Here is a 16584-nt window from a genome sequence, read left to right on the forward strand (position 1 = left end):
GTGTCTGCCAGTTTCCTCTGCTGCAAACAGACGATTTTCCCCTTTGTAAGTCATCAGTATAATATTTTTAAACTACATAAATAACTTGTTTCTCATCCTTCTTTCACACTCTAATTTTAACATTCATTGATGATTCCTGCCTGAAACAATTATTACTGTAGTATTTGTGAAATGGTGATTTTTCTATTTCTATCATTCCTTCTACATTTAAAAATCAGAATTCTCCTGTAAGGAAGAGTGTTTCATTCTTCCACCTTTTATGTATTGAATTGTTTATTTGTATCAGTATGGACTCATGGATATTCATATTGTTCTATGGTTGGTAATTCGTGTATTCGTTTGCTAAGAATGCCACAGCAGTGAAATACCATAGATTGGGTGACTTAAACAACACACATTTATTTCCTCACAATTCTGGAGGCTGGAAGTCTGAGACAAAGGTGCTGGCAGGGATGGTTTCTCCTGAGGCCTGTCTCCTTGGCTTGTAGATGGCAGTCTTCTCTTTGTGTTGTCATGTGATTTTCCCTCTGTGCATGTGTGTTTACGTTCAAATTTCCTCTTATAAGGACATCAACCATATTTGATTAGGACTCACCCTAATGGCCTTATTTTAACTTTAATACATCTTTAAAGACCTTTTCTCCAGATACAGTCACATTCTGAAGTACTAGGGATTACGGTTTCCGTATATGGATTTTGGGACAACATAATCCTAATCCGTAACAATCCAGGACTATCATCATTTTATTGCTTAAATGATCCTACATTGGGCCATTGAGATTCCCTGTACATTGGTTTCTGTGCCCTGTCTCCAGGCCTCCATTAATCTCTGAGCACTTTCTTACTTTTTCAGTATTGCAATCCATTCCAGGCACATGTTGTTCTTTCCCTGGTCCAGCCCTGAAATCACCCATTTCTCCAAGGAATCCTCACTCCTTTTATTGGATGTTGGTAGCAATCACCCTCTGATTGCTTCTGTTGTGTGCTAAAGTTTGAGCATCTCTGGTAGAGTGGACAAGAGCCTGGACTGAGATTTGAATTCAGCTCTAATTTCTTCTTAAATGAGTCACATCCAATTAGTTACTTAATCTGTATGAGACTGTTTTCTTATCTGTTAAGTGGGGATAATGCTACCACCTCTTAGAATGGTAATAAGGACTGAGTGATGTGTTACATGAAGCATTTAGCACCGTCCCTGGCTCATCAATGTGCAGTAAGGATTAGCTTTCATTATTAGGTGAGCTATTTCTAGAGACCAAAGATCAAATAGCACATTACCATCTGCAGGATGGGCAGATTCTAGAGGGATTCTCAAGAACTTCTCAAAGACCTACTAGAATCAACTCTGCATATTACTTTGAAGAATTTTATCTTGAGATCATACCTGGCATTTTCAAGGAATGTCTAGAGGAGCCACCCTGTAGCCCCATCCCCAGCACTTTGGGTCTTTAAGGAAGCAGAGCTGTGAATGAGACAGAGGGTCTGGTTTTAATTTCCTATCTCATAATGAAACTGGTTTGGTTTCTTGTTCCTAGGTGGGCCACCTCCCTTGAAACCAGGAACTTTATCTCTCATTCCTTCTCCTTTTGGAGGACTACCCCCTAAAGTGGTAGTGTAGCGTGGGGAGAGAGGTGATGTGCCATGGATTTTAGTTTGTCAGTTGCCATGGGAACAGGGAATCATGTTGAATGGGAGAGATCATAGCTATTAGGACCATGTAGTGTGTCTGTTCTGGTTTTTATTAAATTTGTTAATTATCTCTTTGTCCTTTTTTTGCAGAGAGCACGGATAACTTTATCTTGTGTAAGTCTGCTTTACCTGTTGCTTTGAAACTGATTTATTCTGATACTATCGGTAACTATTGAATTCAAATAGCCCTCTCTCCTATTCCACATCATCCCTGGCCCATGGCAGCTGAGGGCATCTGAGTGAACTGTGAAAGGGAACTGAGGGGTAGCAATACTTTTTGGGCAGTTCCAAGCCCACTTTTCTTGGGTAATCACTCTGTGGTTCACTTTCCCCCAGGGAGTTTTTCTAACATTGACAATGTTGTGGATCTCTTTACCTGGATAAAGAGGGGCTGTGTGAGGATGGACATGGGTTTCATGTGCCTCAATAGACCCCTATTGATCATCTTAGTTGTTCTTGCAGAGAGAATATGGAACTTATAAACCTGCTAGTGTTTCTCACCTGCTTCAAGAGCCTGAGCATTTGGCCAGGACTCGCCTCATGAGAGCTTGACTTACAAGGTTTCCTGATAGGCTCATGTGTCCTCAAAAGGAGTTATTGAGGCTCAGTTTATAAGTGATTTGGGGCTAGGGCTAGATAATCCTAAAAGAATTTGGGGTTTTGTTTATGGACTGTGGGGAAACCTGTATTTGTTCCTTTTTCTTTCTTTTTTTTCTCCGTGGGAGGTGGGAATAACAGCAGCAACTGCTGCCATTTCTGCCCCACCCCGTGTCTGACTTGAGATAGTAGATGCTGTTTAGAAACACCCTTGGCTTTTTGGTACTGAAGTCAATATCATCTGTGATTTCTTTAGTTGTCCTCAGCCTTAGAGGACTTGTAATCTTGCAGATTATCCCTTCAGAGAGTTTTGAATTGGGGCCATTTCTTGTCAAGGAGGTGATTCTAGATGGTGGAGTGGGGGGGAAAATTGATACTTGGCTTCCCATCCTGGCCTTGCTGGGTAAAGGTGGTGTTTCCCTGTCAGATGGTTCTATTTTTTTTAACTTAAGCTGCCATTGTGTTCTGAAATCAGTGTTAGGGGAATGGATAGTGGGCTGTTTGATGGATCCCCAGGCCTCCTGGATCTCACTGAGGAGTAAAGAAGGAAAGAGGGAGGGCACAGGAGAGACAGGGAGAGGAAAAGGAATGCCTGTGGCAAGGAGTAGCAGAATGTCAGCAACAGCTGCCACCATCAGTAACATTTGCCTAATCCAGACCCTGGCCAGGATCCCAAACCATGTTTCTTTTTTCTATTCCATAGCTCGTGGCCCAAGTTGCCCAGGTTATGTTATTTTCTCTGGGGTGGGGGTAGGGAATGGGACTGAATGTCCTTTATTCCTATGGAGCCTGTGCTTGAAGTGTAACACCAGCCAGATGGTCAGATAGGAACCTGGGCTCTGGGGGCAGGGCAGGGGGTGGGGGTGGTCCTGCAAAGCCTGGGGAAGGCAGGCTGCAGAGCCTAGCTTTCAGAGGATGTTCTCCAGGGGGAAGTCTCAAGGGAGCTTGGGAGTTGGGCAGGGACTGTGGCTGAGCCTCCCCAGCCAGGAAGCTAACTGTCCTCCTCCTTTTTGTGTTTGGTTTTCAGTTGATGAAGTGAGCCCCACACCTCCTATCACTGTGACCCACAAACCAGAAGAAGACACTTTTGGGGTGAGTCACTTCTTGGTCTAGAGGAGTGTGTTAACTGGCACAGTCATTTTAAGACGTCATTTGTATTGCTAACTTTTCCAAGTATTATCTTACTTGAAACTTTGAAAAAAAAAGTAATGAATTGAACTGCATTCAGGCAGTTTAAACCTTCCTTGTTGGATGGAAATAGTTCATTGTTTGAGGAAGTCTTTGAGGATCTGCTCCAAGCCCTAGGATTCAGAAAATCCCCAGTCTGTTAGGAGCCCAGTAGGGCCTGATTTGCAGGGGCTGCTAACTGTACAAGTCTACCACAAAAGGCCAAGTTGCTCAGGGCATCTCCTTGGGTGGGTTTTCAAGCGCCCACTCCTACTATTTCAGAGCCTAAGATTACTCTGGGGAGGAGGAGAAAGGATTCTTTTTAGAGTCTAGATCTTTTCGACTTTCCTGGATAAGAATATTATATAAGGAATTTTAACTGAAGATGCAGAATTCACTTGCTAATTAAAACAAAATTAGAAGCCTCTCTAGGCTTGTTTTTGCATCTGTCAGAATGGCCCCAGGTGAGAAGGGGCTCAGAACGTTGAATCATGGAACTTTCTCTAATCAAATTGGGTAATTTATGTAGCTTTAAGTGTTCTTAGGGTCTCACGGATTTCTTCTTCTAAAGACTTTACTCAGTATTGCAGTTCTGAGAAGGCTACAATTACTATGGCAGTAGGACGGTTCTTATCTGAGCACACACATTATTTTCAAGGAACTTGGGTTTTTCATGATTGTTGCTGACTGTGTTTCTGGTTCCTCATAGGTATCCATAGCAGTTGGACTTGCTGCTTTTGCCTGTGTCTTGTTAGTGGTTCTCTTCATCATGATCAACAAGTATGGTCGACGGTCCAAATTTGGAATGAAGGGTAAGGTGGGAGTTTCATTTTCAAGGGTGTCATGGTGGGAAACATTATTGCTTTTGATCAAAAGATACTGTTTTAATCTCCCATTGCTCTCTGAGAGGGCCTCCGGTCATGGGGTCTAAGTGGTACTGGTGGAAACTCCTTTTTGCCCCTTGTTCTTGCTAATTATGGATTGAAGGCAGTGTTGGGATCTGTGGGAACCAAACTGTGGATCCACATGGTTTTGCTTTGACTGCTGATAAACATTGCTTAGATGGGCTTATGCAATGAGGATAATTTGGAAAGGAAGTTGGATTTCAGGGCAAATGAAGAGGGACTTTGTTTTATTTTCATTATTGGTGAGTAAATGGACTCCTAGTTTGAGGACATGGTTTTCCTATTGTTTTTGAAGTTGTGTTGGGAAGGCACCAGCACAGCAAGATGTAGGGTAGACTCTGGCATTGAAAATCTGCCCATGCAATGGGATCTCAGAACGTAGCTCTACACAGAGTCCCAGAGTGGATGCCAAGAGCAACATGATTTCTAAATCTGCTGGCTGTCTTCCATGACATACAGTGCTCCACACCACTGTGGCAGGGTGGGGTGGTGGGATGTGGCTCTTTGCCAAAGCTCGGGTAAGGGGACTGGCATGAAAGGGGTTAACATGGTGAATTAGCATCCACCTGCCTGGTCTCAGAGATGGATGTGACCAAATGGCTCACAAGAGGCTGGGTACCAGTTCCAAAACAGAAACTTGAATTTCAAGATGTACTTCCAGCTGGGTTTCCATGTATGGTGATGTTGGATGGGGGTGGGTAGGGAGGGACGATAAGAGGTTTGACAAGCTATCAGGTTGCTGAGCAAGGAATCAGGTTGGTGTTATCTGGTGAGACTATGGGATGTGTAGAGAGATGAATTTCTATGGGTTCTCTGCATGAGCTTGTGTCTGTGGTGGGGGACCTTGGGCTCAGGGACTAAAGAAGAGTACATGAATGGCATTCACAGGGATGAGTTGTATGCACATGTTGGAATGTTTGCGCATGAAACCAAACTAGTCCGTAGTTTTCACTATATTCTCAGAAGGCTCTATAACTCCTTGAAAATTCAGAACACTGATATATAGGGAAATACCCAGAGAGGATTAGAAAGGTAGAAAACCCTGTAGTCCCAGCTACTCAGGAGGCTGAGGTGGGGAGATTGAGCACAGGAGGTCAAGGCTGCAGTGAGCTGTGATCGCACCACTGCATTCCAGCCTGGGCAACAAAGCAAGACCCTGTCGCAAAAACAAACAAACAAACAACAAACAAAAAATGGGTACAGATTGCCCTGTTTCCAGAAGATTTCTGCCTTTGCACTCTCTGCTCTTAATGAACCTGATCAAGTAACAGCAAAGCAAGCTAGTTTTTCTTAAGTCATCTGAGATATTTTGACTAAGAGAAAGACATGTTCAGGCAAATTATAAAGATGGGATAGAAGTTTGTCTGGAAGCCAGATGACTTAACAAAATCAGACCACTTTTAGGCACCTAGATTGGAGATGTCTTATCTGCAAACAGATAAGGCACATGCCAAACGAGGTTTTCTAGGTCTAGAAGATGAGACGACCACTGAGTAAGCGCACAGCTTTCAATCTCTGGATAATCCTTGGGCTCCTGGTTTTGAGGACTGGCACTATTATTGCCTATGCAAAGTTTTCCTACCATGCAGGGAGCTTTTCTAGCTCTTCCTCTTTCCACCTGAGAAAACATTGGGGCCTTGACCAGAGAGAAGAATGGGGCATTATTGCTCTTTCTCTGAGGAGGCGCACCACCAGCTGAGACCCTGCAACATGCTTGGCAGTGCTGTGAGAGCAGAGCAGATTTTTCCTATTAATTGTCATCCTGTTTCTGGAACAGCGTGTCCCCATGTCGGATGGATTAGGCAGCACCCAGGGTGGTGCCTCCCTTCAGCTGTCCTCAGAGCTTCCCTCTCCCAGGCAGAGCTTCTGCTCCCCTCTCCCAGGCAGAGCTTCCTTTCTTGGCCCTGGTTGGGTCAGGAGAACATGTCCACGTAGGTAGAAGTGAAATATCCTCTATTGTAAAGTCAGGCAACTTAAAGAAGTTATACTGGAGTTATAGGCAAGAAGAGATGGTATATCTAAGACTCACCTTGTTTAGAATTAAGCCTGAATCTCTTTGATCTTTATGAAGCCAGATTATGTTTAGGTCTCACTTTAGGATAAATAAGTGCAAATAAAAAATAAAATTCTAAGCCCCCCAACCATCTGAATGCATCCCTCTTCTCAACAAGGGCATCCCAAAGTTAACCTGAAAAACTAGTTCAGGCCATGATGGGAAGGGGGGAGCCATACATGCCTCATTATACCCTCCTTCTTTTTGGAATTACTGATAGAATAGACTCTTTAAGTCTGATGAGAAACATTTGCAATCTATTCTCTCTGAAGCCTGCTATCTGGAGGCTTCATCTGCATCATAAAACCTTGGTCTGTATAACCTCTTATTGAACCTTCCTATTGAAAATAACTCTTTCAACCAATTGCCCGTCAGAAAATCTTTGAATATGCCTATGACTTGGAAGCCCCTGCTTCCAGTTGTCCTGCCTTTCTGGTCTGAACTAATTTACATCTTACATGTATTGATAGATGCCTTATGTCTCCCTAAACTGTATAAAACCAAGTTGTGGCCCAGCCACATTGGGCACATGTTCTTAGGATCTCCTGAGGGCTGTGTCACAGGCCATTGGTCACTCATATTTGGCTCAGAACAAATCTCTTCAAATATTTTACTGAGTTTGACTATATTCTTTGACTAAATGCCTCAAGCTGCATTAACCTTTGATCTTTTATTGCCAGCGAGCATCACAGTCTTGGATAAAGAGTGATGACATGGGTACCAGAAGTTCCCCAGCTTTGACTTAGGGAAACCCTCGTCTCTTCATATCCACCCCAGTCTCAGTTTTGAATTTTCAAATCTGGATGAGAATCTGTGATACCACTTAATTGCTCATTGGCTTCAGCAAAGTTATTTACTTTCTCAGTGCCTCTGTTTCCTCGACTTCAAAATGGTAATAATACTACCTCCATCACTGGGTTGCTATGAATGTCGAGATCTATGTGTAACTGGCATATAAAAAGGCTCCATGGGAACTGTTTCTCCCTTCTTTATGTATAAACCTTTATAGGCTTCTTTTATTGCCTTCCAAGGGCTGCCCATCCAAGACTCAATCGTGCCCTCTTTTGTCCTGCACAATATTTAGTAAAATGCTTTTATTATACACCAGTTCCAGTACATCATCAGTTCTTTGCTGATAGACCATATGTCTGTCCTACTTGACCAGTACTGACCTATGGCAGAAACCACAGCTCACTCAGCCTAGTATGCCTGAAAACACCATACAACATTTGACAATTGCTTGTTGAACTTAGAAATGAATGACTTTAATTTTAATCATAAAAAAGTACAGCTTGTAAGTTAACAATGGGCTAGTTAGAGTTAATTGGGAGATCTGAGATGTCTGGGCAGTGGAAAGTAGAGTAATAATAATAGGGAAAACTCATAAACAATTCCCCCATCCACATCTGAGGGCCAGGTGTGTCGATGGGGAGGGGCTACTAATAGGAGCTTTACTTCCTTCTGAGAAATAAATATAGAAAAAGACAAAGATTAATATAACAAACACCCATATTCCGTCCACCCAGAATAAATGACTTACTGTTTTGTCTTATGTTTGCATCTACTGTTGCAGTTATGGAAGATATAAAATATGACTAAAACTAAAACCCATTTAGTCACCCCCACTGGTCCTATTCCCATCCCTGTCTCCATAGGCAGCTGCTAGCCTGAGTTCAGCATCCTCCAGTTCACTTGCTGAGGCCTCTTTCTCTGTATCTCTGTCTCTGCGTGTCCCTGAAGGCTGTCTCTCCCCTCATGGCTGGCTCCCAGATACACTCACACCTCCCAGCCTGCCAAATTAGCAACCACCTCTACTACATGAAAGATGAGTGGCTAAGGCTGGTAAACAGTTCATTTTCATACTTCTACCTATATGTGTATGTACACATATATGCATATGTCTCTGTATATCCATATGTAGACACACACACATGCATATATATCAATACACTTACAAAATGCATCACTCTGTGTATATTTTAATTTATATTCAAGCTTATACTCTGAGTAACTTGCATCTTGCTTTATTTCCTTATCATACATTGGACATCTCTCTCTGTTGGTATGTGTAGGAATTCCAATAGGAGCCCATTTTATGGGAGATGAATATATGAACCAGATCTCATGGAAACAAACTGAACATGCTTTGTCTCAGAGCCCTCCAACTGCCATGGTGTTGATCAAAATTTTGGCTTGGGGAGGGTCACCTTAGGACAGAAGCCCGTTTTCTTTTGGAATCACAGAGGTTTTAAGATGGCGCTAAGTGTACAGTAGGGGTTTCTTTTTGCTATTGATAAAGTCTAATGCTTCAGAGTGGCAGGGGTGATTTGTGGAGTACTTGGCATGTCCTGGGCACTGCCCTATCAGCCAGCTCTCCTGACAGGGCAGGACCCTGAAAGTCCCCGCTGTGCTAGGCGTTAACTCTTTGATTGTGAGATCATGGGGTGGCCAGGGTGGTTGGGAGGTGGGTACTTGTGGGGTTCAGAGCAGGGGCTATTTACTGCAGCTACAGAAACATATAAAAATATTTCAGCATTTTAACAACTAACTACAGTGTACCTTTGCATCCTGGGCCTGGAAATGAGATGGTTCAGAATTTAGAACAAATTCATTCTCATAAAATATTGTTAAATTAGGCATTAAAAGATCATGACAATGATCTGGCTGGGCTCTCCTGTATCCATATTTCCAGGTGAAGAAACCAAGGCCCAGAAAGGAAGTGACTTGCTTTGATTTGGCTGAGTTTTAGCTCCACCCACTTTCCACAGCAACACAAATGCTCTAACTCTTTTATCTTGGCTGCCGCACTGTCCACATCTACAGTGCACCATCATCATTTCATGTGGTCATTAGAACAATAACCAGGCAATAGGTGTTAGCATGTCTGAACAATAATAAAACATGTCCTATAGTTTTCATATAAGGTATCATAATTATTTAATAGAAAAAGAAGCAAGTGTAAAAATTTAATAGAAAAAGAAGCCTGTAAAAATATATATATATACATTATTTGGCCTCTTTTCCTCTTGACCACCTCATAAGTACCTTTAAATACTTCTAGATCAGAGATACTATGAGAGTTACTTCATACTTCTTGGCTTCCTCTTACTCCCATGGAGAAAATGGAATAATGGTTTATCAGAGTTGAAACAGACCTTAGGCTTATTAGGCTAATGTGGCCATTGTACAGCTAAGGACACTGAGACACAGAGAGATGCAGTGATGTGCCAGAGCACACAGCTAGGAGAACCTCCTGGCCCTGCTATTCCACATACTTGGTTTGTGCAGAGGGCCTGGGAGGGTCAGGGAAGTAAAGCTGGATTATGAATACGTCAGCTCAATCCCTCCAAGGCTCTGTTTAATTAGCTTTGAATGCTGTCCCACTTAAATGGGGCTTTCGAAAATTCTCTTATTAATCCACTTTTTCCAACCTGGGGCACTCCTGGCCTTGGGGAAAGATAGGAGCTGATGGAGGAATAGGCTCTAAGAACTTCATTTCTTTTCAGACATGCTAGAGACTGCAAGCGTGGCAGGGCAGCGGAAGCAGGAAGACCGGGAAGGAAGGGCATCAAGAACTGCTGCTTGGGCTTCCGGCAATGCTTTAAGTGCCTCATCAGCAACCACTTACCTTTCTTCCTAATGGCTGGATGTGTGCTGGTGCCTCTGATGGGCCTGTGGATGAGCACTTACAGGACTGTTCCATTGTAAATTAGCGTTAGTTAATAGGTACTTAAAATAAAGTGGTTGCCTATTTGATTATGATTGGGGGTTATTAACATTTTTTTCCATAAACAGATGGTAACTGTCCTCTGAGTGGATTGTAGAATCCTGCCAGAGTCTTGATTTGGAGGGACTGGCTCCTGCCAAAAGATCTCAGGGGCTGCTGCCTCATTGAACGATCTTGTTATCCTTCTGGTTTCACCGCTTGGTTAAGGGAATGATCAGAGTTGGGAAGGAGTCATTTCTGCCTTCTCTCCTAACTTTGGGGCATTGGATTGAGCAGAGTTTCTTCCAAGCGGATGGAGGTAGGGGTGGGAGGGATCTTGGACTCCTGAGATTTAGGTTGGCATTTCTTTCTCAGCTGGGACAGAGTGTCTCTGTGCCTCTAGCCACGTGTGCAGAGCAGGGGAATTGGTACTGGAAGCGTGATGTGTGATAGGAGACATCTGAGGTGACTGAAAGGGGGCTTGGACCATGGATGAAAGCATTATTGGTATTGTTGAGTAAAATAGTTTCCTTCGCCCTGCACAGTACACTTTTTTGAGTACCTTTAGCAGGGTGTCAGAAACCAAGAGCAGTGCAAGGCAGAAATGAAACTGGGTAAAGGAATTGGGTTTCCTGTCTTCCCAAGATATGTCCGTTCTTTGTTCCTCCTTGTTTTCTTCCTTCTTGACTTCTTTTTCTATTTTCTCCTCTGAATTGACATGTGCAAGGGAGGAGGGTACCTTTGGCCTTTGCCATGATCCTGTACTTGGGACTCCTGGTGTAAGATGACTCTTTTAACATAACATTGAGAGTGGTTTCTGGCTTCTTTCCTGTGTTGTGATCCCAGGGTCCTCGTATTCTCCTAACAAATGTTTGCATACCCTCCCTGTCTTTTCTGACATTTGACAGACTCTCCAACCACCTCCCTCCCTCAGACATGCCTAGTATTTGACCAATTCTAAATTAAAGAGGTTAAGTTTATGGCTGATCCACAGGCAGGAGTTTATAGAAGCCAGGGGTCTTCTGCTTCTCCTTCTCTGCTTTGAACTTCATTGAGAGGCTCTGACTGCAGACAAAGTCCCACCCAACTTGATGACTGAGTTCTAGAATGTGGTTCTTGGAGCTTTGAGAAGGCTGGAAAGCCATGTGTGTTTTTCTGGCATGCTTTTGCTGCCCTGTCCTTTTTGGGAGTTTTGCAGGTGTGCAGTGAATCATCATAGAAGTCCCTACATGGTCACCACTGGTCGTGTGGAGGCTGAACTGCTCCGATTCTCCTGTCCTCATACCTTTCTCTGAAGACTCCAGGGAACCAACTGTTCCCTTGCATCAGTTCTCCGATTCAAAGGGAATTCCCTTGAAATAGAGGCTGATGCAAAATATTTTTCCTTTGTGGCTACCTGCTAGCTGGCTCTTCTTGGCAGGCCTCTCTATCCTGTTCAGCAGGGTCAACGATGACCACTATACTTGGCTCTATAGCCAAAGTGATGGCATCTCAGATTCATTTAGTTTTGGCAGTAGAACACAGTGCTTACTAACTTGTGTTGTTGCAACTGGTTCCCACAGGGTTAACAGCCCCGTGATACCTTACCCAGTTTAGAAGTTCTTCACCTTTTGTCCCTTGCTACTCATGTGACAGGTGAGAGTCACATGCCTTACACCCTACTGTGGATGTCACCAGGCTTTCCCAAAAGTGCTGGCTTTCACAGTAATTTTACACCTTAGAAAACTATCACAGAAGATGAGTTAGTAAATGAGATTTTAAAAGCTAAGAATAAAAGTAAATTCAAACTGATTTTTGGCTCTTAAAAAGTCACAAACTTTAGTAATTTATTTTTCATCAAAAATCATGGTGACATACTTCCTCACTGATCCAGTTATCCTACGGTATCACGGTACAAGATGGAAAACCAAGAGGCGCTAGGGCTGCCAGCTTTGACTTTCTCGCATCCTTCTTTGCTCCAAATGTTTTTTACCCCCTGCAAAGTCAGACTGCAGAAAGTGCTCCAACAGACCCCCTCCTCTCTTCTCATGGCACATTCTGTCTCTCTCTGCATATTCTCCTCTGGGTCTTGGAAGCTTTCACTTGCACAGAAGAGGCATGATGATAGGCTTTGGCTAATGAAAAACTGTCATGTGGCTGCAGTACCCAAGACCCATGTTTATGCAGCTCATTCTCATGTGAACTCTGCAGAAGGCTTTAGGATGGCCAAAGAGCAGCCCTGGAAACCAAAGACAGCAAAACAGAGAGATCAAAACAACTGCTAACCGGAAAACACGTTTTTGGACTAGGGAAGAAAAACCACATGCTGAAAACAGCAGCTACAAAGCCAACGGCTGCAAATCCCCAGCCCCAGCTCCTTGTCACCCACTGCCCTTTGTGCCGTGGTTCCTCACGGAGGATGAGCTAGGCAGGGGAGAAGAGAGGAGTGCACGGCAGGTGGAGGAATAGCATCCTTCAGCCAGCTGTGCTTCCAGCAAGCAGGTGTGTCTGCCACCTGTTCCAGGCCTGGAACTTCCAGGGAAGGAAGCAGAAGCCTGAGGTTGGTCTATCTCTGGCCCTTGCACTCAGAAGTGTTAATAACACTCCCTGTCGCTCTTCCTCACTACCCCAGCATACTTAGAGAGGGACCAAGCAAGTTACTCTGGTGACTGCCTCTTTATTCTTTTCTCTTGGATCAACTCTGTTACCACAAGCCAGAGGGGAACGTGCTTCTGGCTTCCTCCCTAACGGGATCGGCTACCTAATTTGTGTGGCCCAGTGAAAAATGTTCAAAAAAGATTAGAATTTCCAGACAGCTACAGCACAGCATTAAATCCCAAGCTAAGGTTCTTTTGAGCATGGAGCCAGGTCACAGGTCCACGAAGTCAGCTCTACTTCCTGAATACAAAATCCATCATGGCTTCAGATCCTAGCTCCTTTGCCTATCCTGAATGGTGATGAAACAGGTATTGGGCTAAAGGCAAGAATATCAGTTGGTTTTTCACTTCTATCATAGTAGGGGAAGAGAGTGACAGGTATCAAACATTCATTGAGTACCTACTGTGTGCCAGACATCTAATATATCTTCAAATACAGAGTCTTCATAGGTGGCTATTATTCCCACTTTAAAGATGAGAAAGCTGCTCAGAATGGTTAAATTGCTCAAGGTCATGTACCTGGTAAGTATCAAAACTAGGTTTTAAATGAGTTTACTCTAAATTGTTGGTTCTCAATGTTAGCTGCACATTCTAAACACCTGATAAGATTATATAACTTCCTAAACCTGGGCCACACTCCAGGTCACTTAAATGAGGGATGGGTGTTCTTTTTTAGTTCCTCTCATGATTTCTATGTGCAGCTAAGGTTGAGGAATGATGGTCTCAATCCAATAGACGTCGGCATATTTCACTGATTCTCCAGGTCATTTTTGTAGTCTGCAGACCAGCTCATCTGATAATGCTGGGAGCTTGTTCAATGTGCAGTTGCCTAGAGTGTACCCCATACCCACTGATTCAGACTTGGGGTGATGTGGGGGACAAGCAATTTCTCTGGGTGATCCTGAATGATTGCTGGGGTTTAGGAACCACCATCCTATACCTGTAGAGAGACAATGGCTGATAACATGAACAGTACTTCTCAAACTTTAACATGCAAGTGAATATTGGAAGATTCTGGGGATCTTGTTAAAAATGCGGTTTCTGGTTCAGTAGGTCTGGGGAAGACTGAGAGTCAGCATTTGTTCAAGGTTCCAGACAATGCTGCTCTATGGACCATGCTTTAAGTAATAAGGGGTTAAGCTATTGGTAAACACTTCAGGCCTGTGACCTGGGAACTTAGATCACCTCTCTGCATTTTGTTTTTTTCTGAGTGCCAGTTGCAAAATGAGCCTGTCTCGAAGATCTATGGACTGGGATTTTGTGACTATGAGATTATAAACTATAACCACCAGTTTTGTTTTTTTTAAAATTTTTGTATTTTTAGTAGAGACAGGGTTTCACCATGTTGGCCAGGCTGGTCTCAAACTCCTGACCTCAGATGATCCACCCATCTGGGCCTCCCAAAGTGCTGGGATTACAGGTGTGAGCCACCACGTCTGGCCTCTATAACCACTACTTGTAAGGCACTTCAGTTCTGTCCTCTTTGGGTAAATATGCCTCTCTTCTTTCCTAAAACTGTTTCTGTAGTGGCTTCCTTGGTTCGAAACCAAACTGCCACCTCTTTCTACATCAGGGAAAGGTCTGCTGCCACAGTTGATTTCAGTAAACTGTCAGGTCAATCAACACTGATGTCCCCACTGAAGGAGTGGGGACAGAAACTCAGAGAGGCTACCAGGCAGTGGGCAGCCAGCATTCCCAGCTCAGAGCTCCTTGAGCTTCTGGGACAGTCGTTCCTCTCTTTCTCTGGAAACTTTTTTATCCTGTTTGCTCTCCCTCCCACCCCTGATCTGGAATGAAATGTTGGGGGCTATAGAAAACTGGAAAAGCTTGTGCTGGCAGGCCCCGGAGTAGCTCAGAGTGGGTCTGTCGGCCGGCGGAGGAAGCCTCATGGGTTAAGTCGTTGGGCTGCCCAGGCTGCCCACCGGCCTCAGAGACAATGCCCTGGGTGGTGGCTGGAATCCCATTCTTCCCAGTCTTGCTGCTCTGGCGGTTGGTATTCACACTGGAAGCCTGCCCTGCCCTCTAATTTACTGCGGAATAAGAGTTGCATAGTTGGCAGAAGACCAGAGCAGTTTCCAGGACTGATAAGCCCTGGAAATGCCGAGCCTCTCTACCTGACAGGCATCTTGAATTCAAAGGGGCTTCTGTGCTGGAGCAGCCCTGCAAACCTGTTCCCAGGCAGGGGCAGAAGAATGCCAGCATCTGTCTATCTGCCAGCAGGCCTTGACATGAATCCCCAAGGAGGGTGTCCGGGTGGTTCCAGGAACTGCCTTTCAAAAGCGAATCCTTCCAAATAAATGGAGTTCAGTGGTTTGGCCTTGGACCAGTTGAAGGGGGTGCAGAGGGGCACCCTGTTGTTGGCCTGGGCTCTAGGGGAAGCAGGCAGGATTTGAGTTATGAGCCACTATGTGTGAAAACAGCTCCCACAGCACCAGCCCCCTGCTTCATGCCTGCTTTGCAAGGGGCATGCCAGCCCGACGGGGCTGTGTGTGGTGCTTGTTGCCTTTTGAGGAGAAGTGCTATCAGAAATCAGGGGCCATCCAAGAGCTTGGGAAAATGGACACTAATGTTTGCTGTTGCCCAGTGTGTAGAATGGGGTAGCCTTTCTGGAAAATGGCTTGACAATATTTATTAAAAACCTAAAATCATGAAAGCCCATATCCTACTGACTCCACTTCTGAGAATTTAACCTAAGGTAATACTCACAAAAGGCTATCCTTATTTGTGGATATGGGTATCTATCCCAGTGTGACTTACAGAGTAAACTTTTTTTTTAAAGAAAATTTTTTCTCTTATTTATTTATTTTATTATACTTTAAGTTCTAGGGTACATGTGCACAATGTGCAGGTTTGTTACATATGTATACATGTGCCATGTTGGTGTGCTGCACCCATTAACTCGTCATTCACATTAGGTATATCTCCTAATGCTATCCCTCCCGCCTCCCCCTACCCCATGGCAGGCCCCAGTGTGTGATGTTCCCCTTCCTGTGTCCAAGTGTTCTCATTGTTCAGTTCCTACCTATGAGTGAGAACATGCGGTGTTTGGTTTTTTGTCCTTGCGATAGTTTGGTGAGAATGATGGTTTCCTGTTTCATCCATGTTCCTACAAAGGACATGAACTCATCTTTTTATGGCTGCATAGTTTTCCATGGTATATATGTGCCACATTTTCTTAATCCAGTCTATCATTGATGGATAGTTGGATTGGTTCCAAGTCTTTGCTATTGTGAATAGTGCCGCAACAAACATACATGTGCGTGTGTCTTTATAGCAGCATGATTTAGAATCCTTTGGGTATATACCCAGTAATGGGATGGCTGAGTCAAATGGTATTTCTAGTTCTAGATCCTTGAGGAATCGCCACACTGTCTTCCACAATGGTTGAACTAGTTTACAGTCCCACCAACAGTGTAAAAGTGTTCCTATTTCTCCACATCATCTCCAGCACCTGTTGCTTCCTGACTTTTTAATGATCGCCATTCTAACTGGCATGAGATGGTATCTCATTGTGGTTTTGATTTGCATTTCTCTGATGGCCAGTGATGATGAACATTTTTTCATGTGTCTGTTGGCTGCATAAATGTCTTCTTTTGAGAAGTGTCTGTTCATATCCTTTGCCCACTTTTTGATGGGGTTGTTTTTTCCTTATAAGTTTTTTGAATTCTTTGTAGATTCTGGATATTAGCCCTTTGTCAGATGGGTAGATTGTAAAAGTTTTCTCCCATTCTGTAGGTTGCCTGTTCACTCTGATGGTAGTTTCTTTTGCTGTGCAGAGCTCTTTAGTTTAATGAGATCCCATTTGTCAATTGTGGCTTTTGTTGCCATTGC

At 43.8% G+C, this 16584-nt stretch overlaps 1 protein-coding gene across 12 annotated transcripts in view; it reads left to right on the forward strand.

Annotated features, from left to right (window-relative positions):
• The window catches only part of NTRK3 (neurotrophic receptor tyrosine kinase 3), a 385221-nt gene that overhangs the window by 129452 nt on the left and 239185 nt on the right, over positions 1 to 16584 (forward strand). For 10 of the 12 annotated variants that reach the window (XM_025392723.1, XM_025392719.1, XM_025392717.1 and 7 more), the window contains 3 exons: positions 1780 to 1803; positions 3314 to 3378; positions 4163 to 4265. In XM_025392723.1, coding sequence (XP_025248508.1) covers positions 1780 to 1803; positions 3314 to 3378; positions 4163 to 4265 — 192 coding nt within the window. The remainder of the gene's footprint in view (positions 1 to 1779; positions 1804 to 3313; positions 3379 to 4162; positions 4266 to 16584) is intronic. The other 2 variants (XM_025392725.1, XM_025392724.1) reach the window with 1 other exon arrangement.

Source organism: Theropithecus gelada, chromosome 7b (genome assembly GCF_003255815.1).
Source record: "Theropithecus gelada isolate Dixy chromosome 7b, Tgel_1.0, whole genome shotgun sequence".
Lineage (NCBI taxonomy): Eukaryota > Metazoa > Chordata > Mammalia > Primates > Cercopithecidae > Theropithecus > Theropithecus gelada.